The 24560-nt window shown below is 41.2% G+C and overlaps 2 protein-coding genes across 2 annotated transcripts; both read left to right on the plus strand.

The window, feature by feature from the left end:
• Nucleotides 1-816: 816 nt before the first annotated feature.
• LOC142537494 (uncharacterized) lies at nucleotides 817-2040 on the plus strand. Its single transcript, XM_075643005.1, has one exon. It carries the CDS (start codon nucleotides 817-819, stop codon nucleotides 2038-2040), a length of 1224 nt encoding a protein of 407 aa, XP_075499120.1.
• A 6255-nt stretch (nucleotides 2041-8295) lies between these two features.
• On the plus strand, nucleotides 8296-9519 carry LOC142537495 (uncharacterized). The gene has a single exon (XM_075643006.1). The coding sequence runs from the start codon at nucleotides 8296-8298 to the stop codon at nucleotides 9517-9519; it is 1224 nt and encodes a 407-aa protein (XP_075499121.1).
• Nucleotides 9520-24560: the final 15041 nt, after the last annotated feature.

Raw genomic sequence — 24560 nt, forward strand, 5'->3', positions numbered from 1 at the left:
ATTGGCTATAGGACACCAGGATAGGACAATCAGGAGGCTGAGAGCTAGTAATCTTGAGAGGAGGCAACAAGTGGAAAATCTGACTACCAAACTGGAGGCAGCAGAGAAAAGAATTGACAAGGTCTTCCAAATGTTCGAGCTCGTTAAAGAACATAACTGCGAACTGCGAGAGTCATTACAAATAACGATGAGTCAAGCCAAGCAAGCTAAGGAGGAAGTGGATAGACGCACCATAGAACTGTCTGAAGCCCGTCAAGCCCGGCTGAGGGATAAGAAAAAAATTGAAGAATCCTGGAATGTGATCATGCAATTATCTGAGAATAACCAAAGGCTATCCAAGGAGGTAGACGAAAGGAAAGGAAAGGAGAAGGAGCTCATCCAGAAGAATGAAGCAAACTGCGCACACGCAAGAAATGAATTGAATGACGCGATAGGAAAGATTCTGACCCACAGGGAAGAGATTGCTGAGTTGGAATCGGAAAATTAGAGTCTTCAGATGCAGCTTGCAGAGTTCTTAGACCCAGAGGTGCCTGAGGATCCCGAGGAGGAAGAAGCCCTACCTGACGTGGCCGAGGGGAATGGAGAGATAGCGGATTAGAGCATTTTAGTGAATCATTCTTAGTAGTTTATTCTCATTGTTGCTACGTTTTCTTTTCTTCAGTACATTTATTTATTTAGATTGGTCATGTTCATTTATTTTCCTGTTTGAGAAATCAATAAAATATTTTATTTGTTCCATTGATTTCAATTTACTTCTGCGCAATCTATTGCATGAAACCTACTCGTACCAATTTTTAGAACTTGCGAATGTAGGAAATGGCCGGCAGACCCCCAAGGCAAAACCGCAACCCGCGTTACGCTAATGCCGATCGCGAAGAGAGACAGGAGAATCGACAGGAGAATGGACCACCGCCTGCAGTTAATCAAAGCCGAGCTGATCTTATGGCCATAGCCACCATAGTGGCGACAACACTGCAAGGGTTGGGAAACCCAAATGCCAATCAACCACCTCCACCACCACCACCGAATGGAATCAATTTTCATTATGAATCTCTCCGAAAGAACAGATGTCCGATATTAAGAGGGGACGCTGATCCCGAAGTTGGCAAGAGTTGGCTAAAGAGTGTCGAGACTCAGTTAAGGCTTTTGGAAGTTCCCGAGGCACTCAAAGTGGATGTGATTGTAACTTTCCTGGAAGACAGAGCAGCTAAATGGTGGGAAGCAGTCTCGCCAGCCATGATCGCTGCTGGACCAATCACATGGCGAAACTTCCGAGAAACATTTCTGAAACAGTACTATCCGGCAGAGGTCAGATTGCAGAAGTTAAGTGAGTTTGAAAATCTCACTCAAGCTCCAGACATGTCAGTGGTGGAATACACCTCCCAGTTTAATGCACTTGGGTCTTATGCTCCGGCCATCATGGCGGACGAAGTTTTGAAGCTGCACCGCTTCAAGAGAGGATTAAACAGTAGAATCCAGTCAGCCTTAGCAGTTTATCAGCCCGCCAATTTTGCAGATCTTATGGGCGCAGCTATCCGAGCTGAAACCGACATCCGACGCAGGGAGGGAGAGAATAAGAACAAGCGACCTCATGCCGGTCAGTCTTCTCAGGGCGGTCAGAAGTTTAGAAAGCCAAACCAATCAGGCGGACATTCCTCAGGGCAAACCTCAGCGGCCAACCATCAAGGACCAAAGCCATGCCCGAAGTGCGGTTTCAGACACCCCGGGGAATGTCGAAGAGCCAGTGGTGCGTGCTTCGGATGTGGGAAAGCAGGGCACAGGATCGCAGATTGTCCTACGGCCGCCAACCACGCAGCTGGGCCCAACAAGAGAACTGGGCCGAATGTGGGAGCTAACCCCAACAAACCAAAGGAGAATAAGCCTAATGCCAAGGTGTTCGCTATGAACCAAGAAGAGGCGGACGACGCCAATGAAGTCGTATCAGGTACCATCTTACTTCAAAAAGTACCTGCTTATGCATTGTTTGACCGTGGTGCTACACACTCTTTTGTGTCTAAAAGGTTTGCTAAGAAATTATGACTTAAGCCCGAATCTCTAACTGAACCTTTTCGGATAGCCACACCTACGAGTAAGACCATAGAAACTCATGAAATTCACAAGGATTGTAAGATCGGTATCGCTAATCAGACTTTCAGTGCCGACTTGATACAATTGGTTATGGTCGATTTCGACATCATTCTAGGGATGGATTGGTTAGCCAAAAACCATGCAATAGTGGACTGTAAAGGGAAAAGAGTTAAGCTCCGAACCCCAAATCAGAAAGAGATCGTGTATCATGGTAAATCCAAGAAAAGAAAATCACTCATTTTCGCTTCCCAGGCATGGAAGGCCATGAAATCCGGAGAAGAAATCTACCTAGCAATGATCAACGAAGTGCAAGGAGAAGTCGAAATGAGGATAGAAGACATCCCAATAGTATGTGAGTTCCCGGATGTTTTCCCAGAAGAACTCCCATGGACAGTTCCGGACCACGAAGTTGAGTTCGAAATTAATCTGGTTCCTGGTGCAACACCAATCTCTAAAGCACCTTACAGGATGACGCCAGCTGAACTCAAGGAGCTAAAAGAGCAACTCCAAGAATTACTGGACAAAAAGCAAATTCGACCTAGTGTGTCCCCATGGGGAGCACCAGTACTCTTTGTGAAGAAGAAAGATGGGAGTATGAGATTGTGCATCGACTATAGAGAACTGAACAAGATCACTATCAAGAACAAGTACCCTCTTCCGAGAATAGACGATCTATTTGACCAGCTCAACGGAGCCGCAGTCTTTTCTAAATTGAATCTGAGGATTGGATACCACCAACTGAAGGTCAGGGCTGAAGATATCTCCAAAACAGCTTTTCGGACAAGATATGGGCATTATGAGTTCACAGTGATGCCTTTTGGGTTGACCAATGCGCCTGCAGCCTTTATGGACCTAATGAACAGAGTGTTCAAACCATTTCTGGACCGGTTCGTAGTTGTATTTATTGATGACATCCTCATTTATTCTCCCAACGAGGAAGAACATGAAGAGCACCTCCGCCTTGCACTACAGACACTGAGGGAGAAAGAGCTATATGCTAAGTTTAAGAAATGTGAGTTCTGGCTTAAGAGTGTATCCTTTTTAGGACATGTGATCTCGGAAGCAGGATTATCAGTGGATCCCAAGAAAGTTGGGGCAATTACAGAGTGGCCAAAACCTAATAACGCCACAGGCATCAGGAGCTTTCTTGGACTGGCAGGTTATTACAGGAAGTTCGTCGAAGGTTTTTCTTCCGTAGCTATACCACTGACTAAGCTCACTCAGAAGAATTCCAAGTTCATCTGGGACGAAGGTTGCGAGAAAAGTTTTTAGACATTGAAAGAAAAACTTGCATCCACGCCAGTGCTAATCTTACCTACTGAAGATAAGGAATTCACCATCTACAGTGACGCATCTAAGGAAGGTCTGGGATGCGTACTCATGCAAGAGGGAAGAGTGATCGCCTATGCGTCAAGGCAGTTGAAACCGCACGAAAAGAACTACCCTACGCATGATCTTGAGTTAGCAGCAGTTGTCTTTGCCTTAAAAATTTGGAGGCACTACCTCTATGGCGCCAAGTGTGAAATTTTCACAGATCACCAAAGCCTCAAGTACTTGTACACCCAAAAAGAACTAAACATGAGGCAAAGGCGATGGATCGAACTACTGAAAGATTACGACTTGACTATAAGTTACCATCCAGGTAAAGCGAACAAAGTGACCGATGCTCTGAGTCGGAAAAATAGAGGCAAGATCACTCTAGCTTCCCTCTCGGCCCAGCCATGTCTGCAGGAGACCGTCAAGTTAAATCAGGACCGAGACCCCGAGCTAAAGAAACTTAAGGAGCAAGTCGAAAGCAGGAAGTCTCAAGATCTACAAATTGATGACAAGGGAGTCCTATGGATGAATGGACGACTGTGCGTACCGAACAACGATAACCTTCGCCAAGAAATACTATCAGAAGCACACAAGTCCAAGTTTTCAGTCCATCCATGCAGTACAAAAATGTACAGAGACCTTAAGAGGAATTTTTTGTGGAACGGAATGAAAAGAGATGTGGCAGTATTCGTCTCTAAGTGTCAGGTTTGTCAACAGGTCAAAGCAGAGCACCAGCGACCCGGAGGATTATTGCAACCGTTGGAGATACCTGAGTGGAAGTGAGACCATATCTCCATGGACTTTGTGGTAGGATTACCAAAGTCAAGGCAAGGTCAGGACGGAATATGGGTAATTGTAGATAGACTAACAAAATCTGCACACTTCCTACCCGTCCGTATGAACTACAATCTGGACAAATTAGCTACACTGTACATGGACAATATTGTAAGACTTCATGGAGTACCAGTGAGCATCCTGTCTGACAGAGACCCAAGGTTCGTCTCGCGCTTTTGGAAGAGCTTTCAAGAGGCCATGGGAACGAAAGTAACCCTAAGTACGGCCTATCATCCTCAAACCGATGGACAAACGGAGAGAACCATCCAAACTTTGGAGGATATGCTGCGAGCATGCACTCTTGAATTCAGTAGCAATTGGAGCACTCATCTACCTTTAATTGAGTTTGCTTACAACAACAGCTATCACAGCAGTATCGGAATGGCCCCATACGAAGCTCTTTATGGAAGGAAATGTCGATTACCACTTTATTGGGATGAAGTGGGAGAAAAAGCAGTAGTAGGACCCGAGCTCATACAGATAACAGTAGACAAGGTTACAGTTGTCCGAGAAAAACTCAAGGCAGCTCAAGACCGACAAAAGAGTTGGGCAGATCTGAAAAGAAGGCCAGTGGAATTCAACGTGGGCGATAAGACCTACGTAAAAGTCTCGCCTATGAAAGGAGTTGTCCGATTCAGCAAAGCTGGGAAGCTGAACCCCCGTTATGTAGGACCCTTCCAAATTCTGGAAAAGGTGGGTACACTAGCATACAGATTGGCACTGCCGCCAAACATGTCAAGAATTCATAATGTTTTCCACGTGTCCCAACTACGGAAATACATCTCGGATCCAAGCCACGTGTTGGAAGTAGAACCGCTCATAATCGAAAGTAACTTGGGAGAAGAGCTGAAGTACGAAGAAGTTCCCATCAGGATCGTGGACACCAAAGACCAAGTACTAAGGCGACGAATCATTCCCTACGTCAAGGTGCAATGGTCTAACCACACTGAAAGAGAAGCCACATGGGAGCTGGAAGAAAGGATGAGGAACCAATACCCTTACCTCTTCATAGAACTAGTCAACCCAAGTTTCGAGGACGAAACTTCCCATAAGGAGGGAGGGATGTAAAATCCATGATTTTAGATTTTATCATGATAATATTTTGTACCAAGATTTGCAAGATTTTCGAAATGGAATGGATAATTTTATCTTGAGCATTATTTGAAACTCAAGAATTTAAATAATATCGTGTATATTTCGGAATTTGAGATATGCAGAATTATATCGGATATCGATCTAAGATTTGATATACCTGGATAAAGATTTAAGCAGGAAGATAATTCAATCTTGGATTACAAATCTTGAAGTAGATATCATAGGATTTTCGAAAATATTGAAGGATTTAGGGAGGATTTTCGAAATTGATGAGATATAGGGAAAAGTCTGCACGATAAAATACAGGCTTGGGAAAAATTTAAAAGTTTAACTACCAGGATTTTTAAGAAAAAAAAATATCAAAATCTTATCTTGGAAAAATACCACTAAATTTCGAGTTTAAGTAGGGAAAATTTTGGGATTTAAGAAATATAATTGGGAAATAAAAAGTCTACCGAATATTGGAAATTGGACACAAAAGTCAAAATTTTTCAGGCTGGACATGACATAATTTCGAAATTTATCCAAGGGAAGGATATCAAGATTTCGAAATTTATCATCCAGGATCAGGGATAAATATTTAGATTTAGATCATGATTCTAGATGAAGATTTGATTCAATTCAAACGCGCGGATAAACTCGATCGAGATAGCAGTCAACCCCTATAAATAGGAGGGCCTATAACTCGAAAATTCACACCATTTTCTACTCCAATTTTTCGAGTTTCTCCCCTAGTTTTCTTAGGATTCTCGAGAGCCGCGAAGCACTGCCGCAGTTCAGTCACCGAAGAGGAATTTTCGAAATTCCAGTGCAAGAATCCCGAGGTTTTCACGTTTTTCTCCTCAAGAATTTAACGTAAGTGGGCTTGTTTTAAATGTGTAATTTCGGTGTATGCATTTTCGTTTTTTGAAATTTCGGTCGAGTACAATTCTTCTTCTAACCCCTCTTCTGGTTATGATTGCTGCATGGGTTTTATGTTGACACTGTGGGGATTTAACTTGATATGGGAGGGAATCCCAACTATGATATGACCCTCATACGGTGGGGATATAACCGATTCGGCCTCGCCCCCTTAGAGGAATAAAAATTAGGGACTGAATCAGTAAACCATTGAAAGTAGAAGAATCTCAGTGTCAGGTCAATGATACGAATGTGGTATGAGTCAAAATATGCATGGTGTATGTATGTATTTCGAAATTTTATATGCATGTTGTTGTGTACTCGAACGGCCCCCACTTGCTGAGTATTTCCCAAAATACTCACCCCTTACTCCCCTTCCCAGATAAATCCGAAGAGCAGGTTGAGGAAGAAGAGTCAGAACAATTCTGTGGCTGGTGATAAATTTCGAGAATTGCAGTATTCGGATTTAGAATTTTCGTATTTTTTTTATTTGTAAGACGTTTCCGCATTTATTTATTTTCCGTTGTAAAGACAAATGTTCAAATTTTGCGAATTTATGAAATAAACTGGTTTCGGTTTATACTGTGCTACGAGGCTGGTTGTTTTTCGATTGTGTGATTGATGAACAACGCCGGTGTCGATCAACCCCGGTCTCGGAGCGTGACATTTAAGTGGTATCAGAGCCGCCAGGTTCATAATCCCGGTGTGAAAAGATTTTTTTCGGAAAAAAAAAACGAAAAATTTTCTGATGAATTTTTAATTGGGACCGACGCTATTCCCTCCGAAACGGCCCAACGATCGAGACTCACGACTTTGGTCGTGAGGTAGGGGTCCAAATCGCGAAAATCCTTCGTTTAGGCCTCCGAAACGTCGTTTTTGCCGTTTTAGGAAAGTTTTGTAACCCTTATAACTTTTCATAGGAAACTCCGAATTCGATTCCGTCAACTGTTCTGGAATCCTCTCGACATATGCTTTGAATCCATGTGTCTATCTCAAAACTTTCCATTTTTGGAAATTTCCGAAAATTTTGATTATTTTCGTATATTTGACTCTATATAACCTTGAAATTTTTATTCTGTCCTATTTGTGATATTCTGAGCATTTCCTTTTTATTTTTTTCAAGAAATGGCTCGTTTTCGTGTCACTGCTCGTAAGAAAGTAACCCTGATTACCCATAGGGAGACTATTCAGTTGGATTACAACCAGCATCGCACGCGCGCTCAGGCTGCTATACATTTAAAGGAATTGGCTATAGGACACCAGGATAGGACTATCAGGAGGCTGAGAGCTAGTAATCTTGAGAGGAGGCAACAAGTGGAAAATCTGACTACCAAACTGGAGGCAGCAGAGAAAAGAATTGACGAGGTCTTCCAAATGTTCGAGCTCGTTAAAGAACATAACTGCGAACTGTGAGAGTCATTACAAATAACGATGAGTCAAGCCAAGCAAGCTAAGAAGGAAGTGGATAGACGCACCATAGAACTGTCTGAAGCCCGTCAAGCCCGGCTGAGGGATAAGAAAAAAATTGAAGAATCTTGGAATGTGATCATGAAATTATCTGAGAATAACCAAAGGCTATCCAAGGAGGTAGACGAAAGGAAAGGAAAGGAGAAGGAGCTCATCCAGAAGAATGAAGCAAACTGCGCACACGCAAGAAATGAATTGAATGACGCGATAGGAAAGATTCTGACCCACAGGGAAGAGATTGCTGAGTTGGAATCGGAAAATTAGAGTCTTCAGATGCAGCTTGCAGAGTTCTTAGACCCAGAGGTGCCTGAGGATCCCGAGGTGGAAGAAGCCCTACCTGACGTGGCCAAGGGGAATGGAGAGATAGCGGATTAGAGCATTTTAGTGAATCATTCTTAGTAGTTTATTCTCATTGTTGCTAACGTTTTCTTTTCTTCAGTACATTTATTTATTTAGATTGGTCATGTTCATTTATTTTCCTGTTTGAGAAATCAATAAAATATTTTATTTGTTCCATTGATTTCAATTTACTTCTGCGCAATCTATTGCATGAAACCTACTCGTACCAATTTTTAGAACTTGCGAATGTAGGAAATGGCCGGCAGACCCCCAAGGCAAAACCGCAACCCGCGTTACGCTAATGCCGATCGCGAAGAGAGACAGGAGAATCGACAGGAGAAAGGACCACCGCCTGCAGTTAATCTAAGCCGAGCTGATCTTATGGCCATAGCCACCATAGTGGCGACAACACTGCAAGGGTTGGGAAACCCAAATGCCAATCAACCACCTCCACCACCACCACCGAATGGAATCAATTTTCATTATGAATCTCTCCGAAAGAACAGATGTCCGATATTAAGAGGGGACGCTGATCCCGAAGTTGGCCAGAGTTGGCTAAAGAGTGTCGAGACTCAGTTAAGGCTTTTGGAAGTTCCCGAGGCACTCAAAGTGGATGTGATTGTAACTTTCCTGGAAGACAGAGCAGCTAAATGGTGGGAAGCAGTCTCGCCAGCCATGATCGCTGCTGGACCAATCACATGGCGAAACTTTCGAGAAACATTTCTGAAACAGTACTATCCGGCAGAGGTCAGATTGCAGAAGTTAAGTGAGTTTGAAAATCTCACTCAAGCTCCAGACATGTCAGTGGTGGAATACACCTCCCAGTTTAATGCACTTGGGTCTTATGCTCCGGCCATCATGGAGGACGAAGTTTTGAAGCTGCACCGCTTCAAGAGAGGATTAAACAGTAGAATCCAGTCAGCCTTAGCAGTTTATCAGCCCGCCAATTTTGCAGATCTTATGGGCGCAGCTATCCGAGCTGAAACCAACATCCGACGCAGGGAGGGAGAGAATAAGAACAAGCGACCTCATGCCGGTCAGTCTTCTCAGGGCGGTCAGAAGTTTAGAAAGCCAAACCAATCAGGCGGACATTCCTCAGGGCAAACCTCAGCGGCCAACCATCAAGGACCAAAGCCATGCCCGAAGTGCGGTTTCAGACACCCCGGGGAATGTCGAAGAGCCAGTGGTGCGTGCTTCGGATGTGGGAAAGCAGGGCACAGGATCGCAGATTGTCCTACGGCCGCCAACCAAGCAGCTGGGCCCAACAAGAGAACTGGGCCGAATGTGGGAGCTAACCCCAACAAACCAAAGGAGAATAAGCCTAATGCCAGGGTGTTCGCTATGAACCAAGAAGAGGCGGACGACGCCAATGAAGTCGTATCAGGTACCATCTTACTTCAAAAAGTACCTGCTTATGCATTGTTTGACCGTGGTGCTACACACTCTTTTGTGTCTAAAAGGTTTGCTAAGAAATTATGACTTAAGCCCGAATCTCTAACTGAACCTTTTCGGATAGCCACACCTACGAGTAAGACCATAGAAACTCATGAAATTCACAAGGATTGTAAGATCGGTATCGCTAATCAGACTTTCAGTGCCGACTTGATACAATTGGTTATGGTCGATTTCGACATCATTATAGGGATGGATTGGTTAGCCAAAAACCATGCAATAGTGGACTGTAAAGGGAAAAGAGTTAAGCTCCGAACCCCAAATCAGAAAGAGATCGTGTATCATGGTAAATCCAAGAAAAGAAAATCACTCATTTCCGCTTCCCAGGCATGGAAGGCCATGAAATCCGGAGAAGAAATCTACATAGCAATGATCAACGAAGTCAAGGAGAAGTCGAAATGAGGATAGAAGACATCCCAATAGTATGTGAGTTCCCGGATGTTTTCCCAGAAGAACTCCCATGGACAGTTCCGGACCACGAAGTGAGTTCGAAATTAATCTGGTTCCTGGTGCAGCACCAATCTCTAAAGCACCTTACAGGATGGCGCCAGCTGAACTCAAGGAGCTAAAAGAGCAACTCCAAGAATTACTGGACAAAAAGCAAATTCGACCTAGTGTGTCCCCATGGGGAGCACCAGTACTCTTTGTGAAGAAGAAAGATGGGAGTATGAGATTGTGCATCGACTATAGAGAACTGAACAAGATCACTATCAAGAACAAGTACCCTCTTCCGAGAATAGACGATCTATTTGACCAGCTCAAGGGAGCCGCAGTCTTTTCTAAATTGAATCTGAGGATTGGATACCACCAACTGAAGGTCAGGGCGGGCTGCATATATCTCCAAAACAGCTTTTCGGACAAGATATGGGCATTATGAGTTCACACTGATGCCTTTTGGGTTGACCAATGCGCCTGCAGCCTTTATGGACCTAATGAACAGAGTGTTCAAACCATTTCTGGACCGGTTCGTAGTTGTATTTATTGATGACATCCTCATTTATTCTCCCAACGAGGAAGAACATGAAGAGCACCTCCGCCTTGCACTACAGACACTGAGGAAGAAAGAGCTATATGCTAAGTTTAAGAAATGTGAGTTCTGGCTTAAGAGTGTATCCTTTTTAGGACATGTGATCTCGGAAGCAGGAGTATCAGTGGATCCCAAGAAAGTTGGGGCAATTACAGAGTGGCCAAAACCTAAGAACGCCACAGGCATCAGGAGCTTTCTTGGACTGGCAGGTTATTACAGGAAGTTCGTCGAAGGTTTTTCTTCCGTAGCTATACCACTGACTAAGCTCACTCAGAAGAATTCCAAGTTCATCTGGGACGAAGGTTGCGAGAAAAGTTTTTAGACATTGAAAGAAAAACTTGCATCCACGCCAGTGCTAATCTTACCTACTGAAGATAAGGAATTCACCATCTACAGTGACGCATCTAAGGAAGGTCTGGGATGCGTACTCATGCAAGAGGGAAGAGTGATCGCCTATGCGTCAAGGCAGTTGAAACCGCACGAAAAGAACTACCCTACGCATGATCTTGAGTTAGCAGCAGTTGTCTTTGCCTTAAAAATTTGGAGGCACTACCTCTATGGCGCCAAGTGTGAAATTTTCACAGATCACCAAAGCCTCAAGTACTTGTACACCCAAAAAGAACTAAACATGAGGCAAAGGCGATGGATCGAACTACTGAAAGATTACGACTTGACTATAAGTTACCATCCAGGTAAAGCGAACAAAGTGACCGATGCTCTGAGTCGGAAAAATAGAGGCAAGATCACTCTAGCTTCCCTCTCGGCCCAGCCATGTCTGCAGGAGACCGTCAAGTTAAATCAGGACCGAGACCCCGAGCTAAAGAAACTTAAGGAGCAAGTCGAAAGCGGGAAGTCTCAAGATCTACAAATTGATGACAAGGGAGTCCTATGGATGAATGGACGACTGTGCGTACCGAACAACGATAAACTTCGCCAAGAAATACTATCAAAAGCACACAAGTCCAAGTTTTCAGTCCATCCATGCAGTACAAAAATGTACAGAGACCTTAAGAGGAATTTTTTGTGGAACGGAATGAAAAGAGATGTGGCAGTATTCGTCTCTAAGTGTCAGGTTTGTCAACAGGTCAAAGCAGAGCACCAGCGACCCGGAGGATTATTGCAACCGTTGGAGATACCTGAGTGGAAGTGAGACCATATCTCCATGGACTTTGTGGTAGGATTACCAAAGTCAAGGCAAGGTCAGGACGGAATATGGGTAATTGTAGATAAACTAACAAAATCTGCACACTTCCTACCCGTCCGTATGAACTACAATCTGGAAAAATTAGCTACACTGTACATGGACAATATTGTAAGACTTCATGGAGTACCAGTGAGCATACTGTCTGACAGAGACCCAAGGTTCGTCTCGCGCTTTTGGAAGAGCTTTCAAGAGGCCATGGGAACGAAAGTAACCCTAAGTACGGCCTATCATCCTCAAACCGATGGACAAACGAAGAGAACCATCCAAACTTTGGAGGATATGCTGCGAGCATGCACTCTTGAATTCAGTAGCAATTGGAGCACTCATCTACCTTTAATTGAGTTTGCTTACAACAACAGCTATCACATCAATATCGGAATGGCCCCATACGAAGCTCTTTATGGAAGGAAATGTCGATTACCACTTTATTGGGATGAAGTGGAAGAAAAAGCAATAGTAGGACCCGAGCTCATACAGATAACAGTAGACAAGGTTACAGTTGTCCGAGAAAAACTCAAGGCAGCTCAAGACCGACAAAAGAGTTGGGCAGATCTGAAAAAAAGGCCAGTGGAATTCAACGTGGGCGATAAGACCTACGTAAAAGTCTCGCCTATGAAAGGAGTTGTCCGATTCAGCAAAGCTGGGAAGCTGAACCCCCGTTATGTAGGACCCTTCAAAATTCTGGAAAAAGTGGGTACACTGGCATACAGATTGGCACTGCCGCCAAACATGTCAAGAATTCATAATGTTTTCCATGTGTCCCAACTACGGAAATACATCTCGGATCCAAGCCACGTGTTGGAAGTAGAACCGCTCATAATCGAAAGTAACTTGGGAGAAGAGCTGAAGTACGAAGAAGTTCCCATCAGGATCGTGGACACCAAAGACCAAGTACTAAGGCGACGAATCATTCCCTACGTCAAGGTGCAATGGTCTAACCACACTAAAAGAGAAGCCACATGGGAGCTGGAAGAAAGGATGAGGAACCAATACCCTTACCTCTTCATAGAACTAGTCAACCCAAGTTTTGAGGACGAAACTTCCCATAAGGAGGGAGGGATCTAAAATCCATGATTTTAGATTTTATCATGATAATATTTTGTACCAAGATTTGCAAGATTTTCGAAATGGAATGGATAATTTTATCTTGAGCATTATTTGGAACTCAAGAATTTAAATAATATCGTGTATATTTCGGAATTTGAGATATGCAGAATTATACCGGATATAGATCTAAGATTTGATATACCTGGATAATGATTTAAGCAGGAAGATAATTCAATCTTGGATTACAAATCTTGAAGTAGATATCATAGGATTTTCGAAAATATTGAAGGATTTAGGGAGGATTTTCGAAATTGATGAGATATAGGGAAAAGTCTGCACGATAAAATACAGGCTTGGGAAAAATTTAAAAGTTTAACTACCAGGATTTTTAAGAAAAAAAAATATATCAAAATCTTATCTTGGAAAAATACCACTAAATTTCGAGTTTAAGTAGGGAAATCTTGGGTTTTAAGAAATATAATTGGGAAATAAAAAGTTTACCGAATATTGGAAATTAGACACAAAAGTCAAAATTTTTCAGGCTGGACATGACATAATTTCGAAATTTATCCAAGGGAAGGATATCAAGATTTCGAAATTTATCATCCAGGATCAGGGATAAATATTTAGATTTAGATCATGATTCTAGATGAAGATTTGATTCAATTCAAACGCGCGGATAAACTCGATCGAGATAGCAGTCAACCCCTATAAATAGGAGGGCCTATAACTCGAAAATTCACACCATTTTCTACTCCAATTTTTCGAGTTTCTCCCCTAGTTTTCTTAGGATTCTCGAGAGCCGCGAAGCACTGCCGCAGTTCAGTCGCCGATGAGGAATTTTCGAAATTCTAGTGCAAGAATCCCGAGGTTTTCACGTTTTTCTCCTCAAGAATTTAAGGTAAGTGGGCTTGTTTTAAATGTGTAATTTCGGTGTATGCATTTTCGTTTTTTGAAATTTCGGTCGAGTACAATTCTTCTTCTACCCCCCCTTCTGGTTATGATTGCTGCATGGGTTTTATGTTGACACTGTGGGGATTCAACTTGATATGGGAGGGAATCCCAACTATGATATGACCCTCATACGGTGGGGATATAACCGATTCGGTCTCGCCCCATTAGAGGAATAAAAATTAGGGACTGAATTCAGTAAACCTTTGAAAGTAGAAGAATCTCAGTGTCAGGTCAATGATACGAATGTGGTATGAGTCAAAATATGCATGGTGTGTGTATGTATTTCGAAATTTTATATGCATGTTGTTGTGTAATCGAACGGCCCCCACTTGCTGAGTATTTCCCAAAATACTCACCCCTTACACCCTTCCCCAGATAAATCCGAAGAGCAGGTTGAGGAAGAAGAGTCAGAACAATTCTGGGACTGGTGATAAATTTCGAGAATTGTAGTATTCGGATTTAGAATTTTCGTATTTTTTTTATTTGTAAGACGTTTCCGCATTTATTTATTTTCCGTTGTAAAGACAAATGTTCAAATTTTGCGAATTTATGAAATAAACTGGTTTCGGTTTATACTGTGCTACGAGGCTGGTTGTTTTTCGATTGTGTGATTGATGAACAACGCCAGTGTCGACCAACCCCGGTCTCGGGGCGTGACAGTCTTTACTGGTAAAATGTGCGCTGATTTAGTGAGTCGGTCCACTATAACCCAAATGGAATTCGATCCTCTGACTGACTTTGGCAACCCAACCACAAAGTCCATTGTAATATTCTCCCATTTTCACTCTGGGATGGGGAGTGGCTTAACCAATCCTACTGGCCTCTGATGCTCTGCCTTCACCTGCTGACAAGTGAGGCATTCAGACACAAATATGCGGATGTCTCTCTTCATTCCTGGCCACCAATACAAAGTCTGTAGGTCCTTGTACATCTTGGTATCTCCTGGATGAATGGAATAGGGAGATGCATGTGCCTCTGTCAGAATATCCTCTCTGATCGAATTGACTCTAGGCACCCACATTCTGCCTCTGTATCTCACAATACCATTTGACACTGTGTAGAGTACACTGCCCTTGGCTTCATCCTTCAGCCTCCACTTCTGCAACTGCTTGTCTGAAGGCTGGCCCGCACGAATACGGTCTAGCAAAGAAGATTGGACTGTCAGATTAGACAGCTTTGGAACTCTTCCCTTGCGAAAAACTTCTAAATCAAACCTCTGAATCTCAGACTGAAGAGGTCTCTGTGCTGACAACTGTGCTACAACTGCCACTTTTCTACTCAAGGCGTCTGCGACGACATTAGCCTTTCCCGGATGGTAGCTAATCTCACAGTCGTAGTCTTTCACCAATTCTAACCACCATCTCTGTCTCATGTTCAGTTTCTTCTGTGTGAAGAAATACTTGAGACTCTTGTGATCGATAAATATCTGACATTTCTCGCCGTACAAGTAATGTCTCCAAATCTTCAACGCAAAGACAACGGCGGCTAATTCCAGGTCGTGAGTCGGGTAGTTCTTCTCATGCACTTTCAACTGCCTGGAAGCATAAGCTATAACTCGACTCTGTTGCATCAGTACTGCGCCTAACCCGAGCTTAGATGCATCGGTGTATAGCACAAAATCACCTTGCCCTGTTGGCATGGCTAACGCTGGCGCTAGAATAAGAGCTTATTTCAAAGTATCGAAGCTTTTCTGACACTCGCCACTCCACACGAACTTAACATTCTTCTTGGTCAGCGAAGTGAGTGGCACTGCTATGGACGAAAACCCCTGAATGAACTTACGATAGTAGCCGGCTAATCCCAGAAAACTGCGGATCTCTGATGCATTCTTCGGTTCAACCCATTCCTTAACGGCTGCTACCTTTGCTGGATCCACCTCAATGCCGCTGCTAGAAATTATATGACCCAAAAATGCTACCTTCTCCAACCAAAATTCACACTTACTGAACTTTGCAAATAACTTGCGACTCTGCAAAGTCTGCAAAACTGTCTTCAAGTGCTAACTGTGCTCCTCGTGGCCCTTCGCGTAAATAAGGATATCGTCAATAAAACTATGACGAACTGGTCGAGGTAAGGCTGAAATACTCGATTCATGAGGTCCATGAAAATTGCTGGAGCATTAGTCGCTAAAAACTCATAATGTTCATATCTAGTCCTGAAGATTGTCTTAGTTTTACTTTACTATGACCTCGAATTCTGACTTTTCTCACAATTCCCAATATTAAAAATGGAGATTCAAACTTATCTTATCTCACTTTCCTTATACTATACCCGTAATGTTCATCGATCTATTACCTTAGCATTTATGCAGCTCAACCTAAGAAATCTTAGTACCAAAAGTTACTGATCAACTTCTATCCTTGGTTCTACACTCAAAAGTTAAACTTTATCTTAACCCAGTAATAACATTGACCTACGATCCTTGAATCGAATCTTTACATTACGACACCAAACTTACGTAACTTAGCCATTTATAAGTACATCCCAAATAAAGATTGTTGCAAATCTTAAATTTCGAGTAACATTAATCCATAAAACCCCAAAATATACATTATCGATATTCTGCTTAGATAATAAAACCTTCCTAGCATCAAACACATGCTTAAACTATTTCCTTCCCAATTACATTATAGTTGAGGCCTAAGAAACTTAAACCCTCCTCATTGGAACGAATGTCACACTTTGACGTATCCTCAGTACTTAATTCATTCTAACGTATAAAGCTTAATAAGTTTCCCCATGTTAATGATGGACTAATTCTAATAAATCAACTTCACTTATAACCCACAGAATTTTAGAATCCTCATATAAAGATTTTAAATTTCTTACTCGATAAAAATCTTAATATTCGACCATTGCTAACCTATGTTGAATACAACTAATTCCCTTTTGTTTTTATTTCATCAAATATCCCCGTATAATCACATATTTCATAAACTTGAAATTAAAGCTTACACAACCAAAGTAGTCTTAGATAACCTAATTCAGTACTCATATCCACTAAATCCTAAGTTTCTTAATGACTTACGAAGATTCCTCAAGACGAGGTGCCTGATAGGGCCTCTTGCCCTGCCTATCGACCTCAATGTCCCTCTAGTCCTGCTCTGTCGCCAAAATTCTCGACACGGCAACTGCATAAGTCGTCGGACCAGCAACCCTCACATCACGACGCAAGATCGGTCGTAACCTACAATAAAATACCTCAACATCTCCCGCGCATCATTCGCAATCAGGGGTACAAAGTGACACCCCCTCTCAAACTCCGCAACGCTGATATCCCCCTAACGCAACGTCATAAACTCCCTAGTCAGTCTGGATCGTACTTCCTCATTGAATTAATTGGAGTAAAAGACCTCCTTAAAGTCATCCCATGACAGAGTCTGCAGATTCATCGACATGGACGTGCTCTCCCCCCATAGCCTGGCGTCCTCTGTCAACAAAAAGGTTGCACATCTAACTCTGTCTGCATCCTGCAGCTCCATAAACGCAAAGATTACCTCGATGAACTTAATCCATACTTCTGCTATCATCGGGTCAGTAGTCCCCGAGAACTCCTTAGGATCCATCCTCCTAAACCTCTCGTAAACTGCTTCCGGTCTGGGCCTCGCCCCTGCATCCACTGTAGCTTGGTTCCCTGCAAACTATGCGACGAACTGAGTCATCCTTACAAGCTTCTAATCCTGCATATCAGGCAGTGGACGAGGAGGAGTGGCCCTCTCCCCATCCTGGGCTTCCCTATTCTCATCTCCTACTTCACGCACAATCCTACATCTAGGAGATATACTTTTCCCACATTTACTCAACACGTAAACCCAACATGCATGAACATGATATAGACAACATAAGATGCACGTACTTGAACTTAAAAACATGAACATGCTGAAATCAGAACTACATGCTTACTACATAACATAAATTTAAAACTTTGAAACTTACAGACTTGAGGTGTGACTTCGTGAGCTTCTTGCGACTGGCAGTAGGCGTAACCCTTTACAAGAACACGGCTCTGATACCAACTGTAACGTACCGTACTTTTACTACTCAAAATTTGCGGAAGAATTAAAATTTTTCTTAAATAAACGTGAACATTCAAAATTTGCTAAAATAAATAAACTGTACGCCTCACAAGTTGTCGCAACAACAGATTTGAAAGTTAAAGTTTGACAAAAGTGTTCAATATTTTCATAAAGCTTAAAACATGGCGGTCCTCGGGTTTAGCCTCCCGCTCAGTCCAAGCCTGCTCCTCGGTCCCCACCTTCGGTCTCCTCATAAACATCCTCACCTGCATCGATCAAGTCTAGTGAGTCTAAAGACTCAACACGTATAAACTGAAAGTAACGAGTAGTACATAATAAAATCACATGCAACTTTAAAATAGGACATACATACTGAAAACTTGAACTTGCATAATAAAACTGAACATACGCACATACATACTTAGACGTGCCATCAACATAAACTTTTCTTAAACGTGCTTGCATACATGAACATACTTGAACATACACAACTTCATCATTTTGCGTAGAGGATGTTTCAAAGCAAGTGACCCATAACATAATTCGCCTGATCAGACTAAACCACAGTACTGGGATGAAAGGGACGTATCCATTGCCACATACATGAGATCCCCGTTCATAATTTAACGGGCTGATTGGTCCACGTTCATAATTTAACTCTTTCCAATCACGATCTAAACCCGTTCATAATTTAACGGGGTGGAGAGGTCCTCAGCCACGTTCACCGAATTCCAAACTCATTCATAATTTGATCACAAGACATTTAGCATACCTCAAAAAGACTTGAAATATTTTCTTTTGCACGTCAACATACTTACTTGGCGTTGAGGGATTCGTTGGACTTCGATTGGGGCCGTTGCTGCACATCCTAATCATGAATTTACATGCTTACCTTGCATAACTTAGACGTAGGTAATCATGCTTACTTACGAGTACATTCAATTCCTTAGGACGTTCTAAAATTCCCATGACCCGACCTTGTAAATCATCGTACTAAACCATGACATCAAACCCCGAACATGCTATATAAAATTTTTCCCAAAATATGAAGGACACGGACCCCGTGCCTAGGTCCGGGTAGGGGTCAGTGTTCGTGCGCTAAAATGTGTCGTGCAGAAGGAGGAAGGCACGGACCCCGTGTCTAGGTCCGTGTAAGGGTCCGTGTGTGTGCGCAAATTGACACCGAAAAAAATACAAAGGCACGGACCCCGTGATCTGGTCCGTGTGGAGGTCCGTGTCCGTGCGCAAAAATGACGATCAAGAATAGACAAAGACACGGACCCCGTGCACGGGGTCCGTGTTCGGGTCCGTGTATTATCGTTGGACGCAAACTCACGAAAATCCTGTACGTGTCATGCTTAACATTCTAGACTCGTTTGTACGGACCAAGAACCAACACCTCGAGACACATCATAACATGCCAAAACATCGAACCAATTACATACAAGCACCCAAAGCAACGACGTTCACCCTACGACACATACAATTCAAAAACGTGGCAATTGACACCAAATCGGTTCCTACGACTTCTAGCGTATTCGAGTGCCTAACAACACCGAACGACATGTCAAATAACAACCCAACATCATACTAATCATACCTAGACGCAGTAACGATCACCTGTCGATTCCCAACTAAGCCTGCAACAATAAAATCTCAAAAACGCATCAACACATAATTTTCTGAAAAACGAAGTTTGAGCAGTCCCACGAAAAACATCATAACTCACTCAATTTTTATCCAAATATTTCAAATTTTATATCAAATCGAAGGTATCAAAAAATTCTACAATTTTCATGTTGAAAGTTTTCTCAGAATCCCGACCGAAAAATCTCAGATTTTCAAAAGAACAGCAAAAACGGGATTTGAGATCTAAACTTATTTCAAAACTGATCCAAATCGTTTTCCGCTCAAACAACGAACGTCACCCATGAATTTTTACACATAAATAACAACGCAACGCATAATATAACGAGATCGATGCAGAAATAACAGAATATACGTGCCTTTTGATATTTAAAATACCGTAACGACGATACCAAAGCGGAGACGGAGTGAGGGTCGATCCGGGACGAACGTGGCGCTAAAATTCTTGAAGAAAACCAACGAAAACTCGCTAGGAAATATGGAGGGATGGGGCGGCTGCTTCTAGGAGTAAGAACCCTGGTAATTCTCCTCTCAAAAGTAATAAAAACTGAATGAAATAAGTGTGTTTGTGTTTTGATCGGTTCTAAGTGTGTGTAAAAGTGTGTGTGTGTGAGATTAGTAATTTAGGGAAAAATTGCTTAATTAAATAATAAATAAAACTATTTAAAATACTAACACTCTTTAAACTTTACTAAAATCCCTCAATTAAAATAATACACACAAAAATGCTAATTTTAAAAGTTTTAAATTTTTAAATAACTAAACACATAAATAAGGCTTTAAAATGCTAAACTAAATAAATTATTTAAAATGCCCCTTCCTAGATTTTAAAATAAAATACGGCATTTCAAATTGCCAAGAATCGTCCCCGGTCTTTTCCTAGATCCCGCCTCGAATAATCGCCTGAAACATGAAACTCGAAAAATATTTTAACGTGCATCGCATAAAAATAATTAATTTAAAATAATGCATTTAAATAATTCATGCACTACTAGGACTCGTTTTAAAATTAAATAAATGCTTTAATAATTAAATAAATGCATGAATTATAAGTGTACTTAATTTGGGCACTACACGGAGTACCTTAGTTAACCATACGACGATATTTAATTCTGGTATTGATCGGGTAGGAATTTGACAAAATTTTCAACATAAGAACTAAAGATCTTCAAAAGTTACATAATCTGGAAAAAATCCGGCCGCGCGTGGCCGCTGAAAGGCCAGCCACGCACCGGAACCGTCGGCGCTTGTACCTCACGCGCCGTCGGATCGGCGATTTTCCGGTGGCCGAACATTCCTAGAGATATTTCCGACTTTTTGGCCAACTTTCGTAATGTTTGGAGATATATTCTAATTAATATGAATTTTGCAAACTTAAGTAAAATCAACCGGGTTAAATTTTGAACAAAAAATAATCTGGAAATGATCAGCTAGTTACTTAAAAACTCTAACATATAAATATCATTCATAATACATTTTTAGGACTTGCTCCAGCAACTCGGATTATTAATCAAGCCTAAACTGTAAGTTATCAGGCGAGGAAATTACTATTTATTTTTCTATTAAAGCCTTTGGCATTTGGCCTGGAAATGTCAATAGCATTTATTTAATGTTCAAATATCATCTACAATTCATTTCAACTACTGATATATTTTCTTGCATATTTATGAATGGATTGATATACCATTAATGAATGGAGTCATGGACAACGGATTTCGGTTCGGAAATTGAGTCCACTGGACAACGTGGCTTCGATCCGGAAAATGAGTCCAATGAACAACTGGTCCAAAGTCCCGGGTATATGGTTCATCTGAACAACGCGCACCGAATATTTCGGTCCGGAAATTGGTTCACCCGGCTCGTAAAAAGTGCTCAATTAGAGCCACCAATGTTAATTTATGGAATTTTCATTTATCTATTATTTCATTGCATATCATTCATAATATCTAAATTGTTATATTATTTCATTCATAATGAAGCGTTATTTAAAAGCCATATACTAATTTAAACTCACTAAGTTCTCAAAGACTTAACCCTCTGTTTCTTTTCGTCTATTGTAATTTCCAGACACAGGAACCCCAGAATTTGAACATGAGGAAAATAACTGAAACTGAAATAAGAGCATTTGAAAGTTGGGATGATCTGTTTATAAATAAATGTTAAACTTCCGCTGTAAAATAATTGTACATATTTGAAATAAGAATGTAAATATTTTCTATTATCATAAATTTCCAGACACAGGAACCCCAGAATTGGAACAGGAGAAAAATAACTGAAGCTGAAATAAGAGCATTTGAAAGTTGAGATGATCTGTTTATAAATAAATGTTAAACTTCCGCTGTAAAATAATTGTACATATTTGAAATAAGAATGTAAATATTTTTATATAATCTTTAAATGATAGTAGAAAATATTTAAATTTTTATCTACCATATCTGTTTAATAATAATAATGGTAAAAATAAAAATAGCAGTTCAATCAAGAAAGATTGAAGGTAAATGTGGCACTTAGTAAGGGAATAATTATGAATTCCTAAACCTGGCGCCACAGAGGTGGTATCAGAGCCTAGGTTTCTTAGAACCTAGAAACAGGAACCTAAGGTTTATTATAATGTCATACGTTAATCTTTATGTTGTCTTCATAATTGAAATGTTTTCCTTTTAGGATGACGGAGTCTAGTGGGACATCAAGAAATAAACAAACTATAATCATCAAACAAATGGAGGATGAAATAACAAAATTAAGCAAAGAAAATTCGGATTTGAAATGCCTAGTGAATATGTATCAGGAGCATTTTGAAACCTTTGGAACAACTGAAACTTTTCATGGATTTATTGAAGAACGGATGAGGGCTGATAATCTAGCATATCAGGGAGAATTGGGTCATGTACTGTATGAAAGAGACCGCACTCTTATATACTTACTAGACATGCATGAATTCTATGACCGAGGTTTGATTAGTTTCTTAAAAGGAGTATCACACCCTTCGATCCACATTGACCACTTAATCATGCATGGGCGTGAACTGGTTTATCAATCTATCCACGGAATGGAACCTGGTGTTATCGGTCCATCTTACACAAATCAGACCACAGCTTCTCCCATCACTAGCACCGTAGTAGTATTCCAGAGTATGTACCAGTCCCTTTTGCAGAATATTCTGGAATCATGAACATAGCAATAGATCAAGACCCCTTTATGATAAAATATTATCTGTTGCAGTCACCGGAAGTTGAATTTCTTTCTGACCCCATGTGGGAAAACTTTGTATTTGGAGTAGATGAACTTATTCCAATGACTATCCTACCTGAAAGTGAAAATGAAAATGAGCTTAGTTATGAACCATACCCAGTTGAACCACATACATCACTGCCGAATACGGATCAAAATGTTACCATGGGAACCACAGGCACAAATGAAGGCTCGAGCCACACAACTTTTATAGATCTCTCCGACGACGAATGAAGACAATGACTATTTTGCACTAGTATATAACTAGTATTAATAATCATCATCTTTTGTAGGCATGATGATTATCATGGTCATCATTTTTTGTAGGCATGATGACTCAGTTTGCTTGTTTTGTTTGTATTTTGCTTGTGTATTGTAAATATTTGAAACATGTCTTGTTTATAAATAAAACTGAATGTTTACCCTCTGACATAACTATGTACATTCATTGCAAGATATGTTCATATTTTATATTTATGTGTTTAAAATGACGTCTTCACAAAATAGTACTCAAGCCAGAATTGGACAAGATATCCCCCCTCAAGATGACCACAACTCGGCAACTGGTGGAAATTTCAGAAACGCTCAACACAATCCCCCCGGAGAACAAAACATACAAAATATGTTTGAAATAATGCATCAATTTGTGCAGTTTTATCAGCAAAATCAACCACGACCTCATGATCAAGCTCAAGAACATCACATTGAGGCAAATGATCGAGCTCTTGAGAGATTTTTGAGATTCAAGCCGCCAAAGTTTGAAGGCAAACCAGATGCGTATCAAGCAGAATCTTGGCTGAGCAAAATTAACATATATTCTCTATTCTTAATTACTCTGAAGAACAAAAGGTAAATTTTTCCACTTACTTATTTGAAGAAGCAGCTCATAACTGGTGGCGTACGGTGGAACATAAATGGACAAAGAACCACACCCCAAAAATGTGGGACAATTTTCTGCAAGAATTCGAAGGTAAATATATAACTCAAGTTATATTAAATACCCGAGAACGTGAATTTATGGATTTAGTCCAAGGTGACATGACCGTAGCTCAATATGAGGCAGAATTCCACCGTCTTATACATTATGCACCACATTACATGGAAGATGAGGTAAGAAAAAGAAAAAATTTGTTCAAGGATTAAAGCTCGATATTCGTTGGGCAACACTGTCCACAGAAGTTACCAGTTATGTTTCTGCTGTTAATCAAGCCCTACGAGTGGAAGAAGACATCAAGGCACTTCTTAAAAAAGAGGAAGAAGAAAAGAAGATCAGGAAGCCCAACCCTTTTGAGGATAATAACCGGAAAAGAAAATTTGAAAAGAGAACACAACCAGTCAGGCAAGGAGAAGCTGTAAAAGGAAAATTTCCAAGAAACAGCAGTAAAAAGTGTGGATATTGCGGATTACCAAATCATGAAGAAGAAAAGTGCTGGAGAAAAGGTGGGAAATGTCTTATTTGCGAAAGTGAGCAACACTGTATTCAAGATTTTCCAAAAAGAACGCAGAAGACCCAACCCACAACCAAGCCAAAGATACCCGCTCGAGCCTATGTCCTCTTAGGACCAAGAGGAGGAAGTTGACCCCACTACAGTCGTAGAAGGTACTGTTACCATATTATCCAGTTCTGCAAAAACTTTATTTGATCCAGGAGCTACTCATTCTTTTATCTCAAAAGTTTTTGTATGTAAATTACCACTGTTATTTGAGCCGCTACCATATAGCTTCGAAATTTGCTCACCTTTAGGGACAACGATGATTACTGACATCATTTACAGAAACTGTCCCTTAAACTTCCAAGAAAAAGAATATCTAGCAGATTTGATTGAATTACCTATCAAGAACTATGATATTATTCTTGGAATGGACTGGTTATTTAGACACCAAGCCCAGCTCAATTGCTACACAAAAGAAGTTTATCTTCAAACTTCTCATCCAATCAATT

This window comes from Primulina tabacum, chromosome 2 (genome assembly GCF_025594145.1).
Source record: "Primulina tabacum isolate GXHZ01 chromosome 2, ASM2559414v2, whole genome shotgun sequence".
In the NCBI taxonomy this organism is placed as follows: Eukaryota; Viridiplantae; Streptophyta; class Magnoliopsida; order Lamiales; family Gesneriaceae; genus Primulina; species Primulina tabacum.

What these genes read in the sequence shown, in the direction of transcription:
- LOC142537494 (XM_075643005.1), top strand. Translation starts at nt 817, where the DNA reads ATGGCCGGCAGACCCCCAAGGCAAAACCGCAACCCGCGTTACGCTAAT.
- LOC142537495 (XM_075643006.1), top strand. Translation starts at nt 8,296, where the DNA reads ATGGCCGGCAGACCCCCAAGGCAAAACCGCAACCCGCGTTACGCTAAT.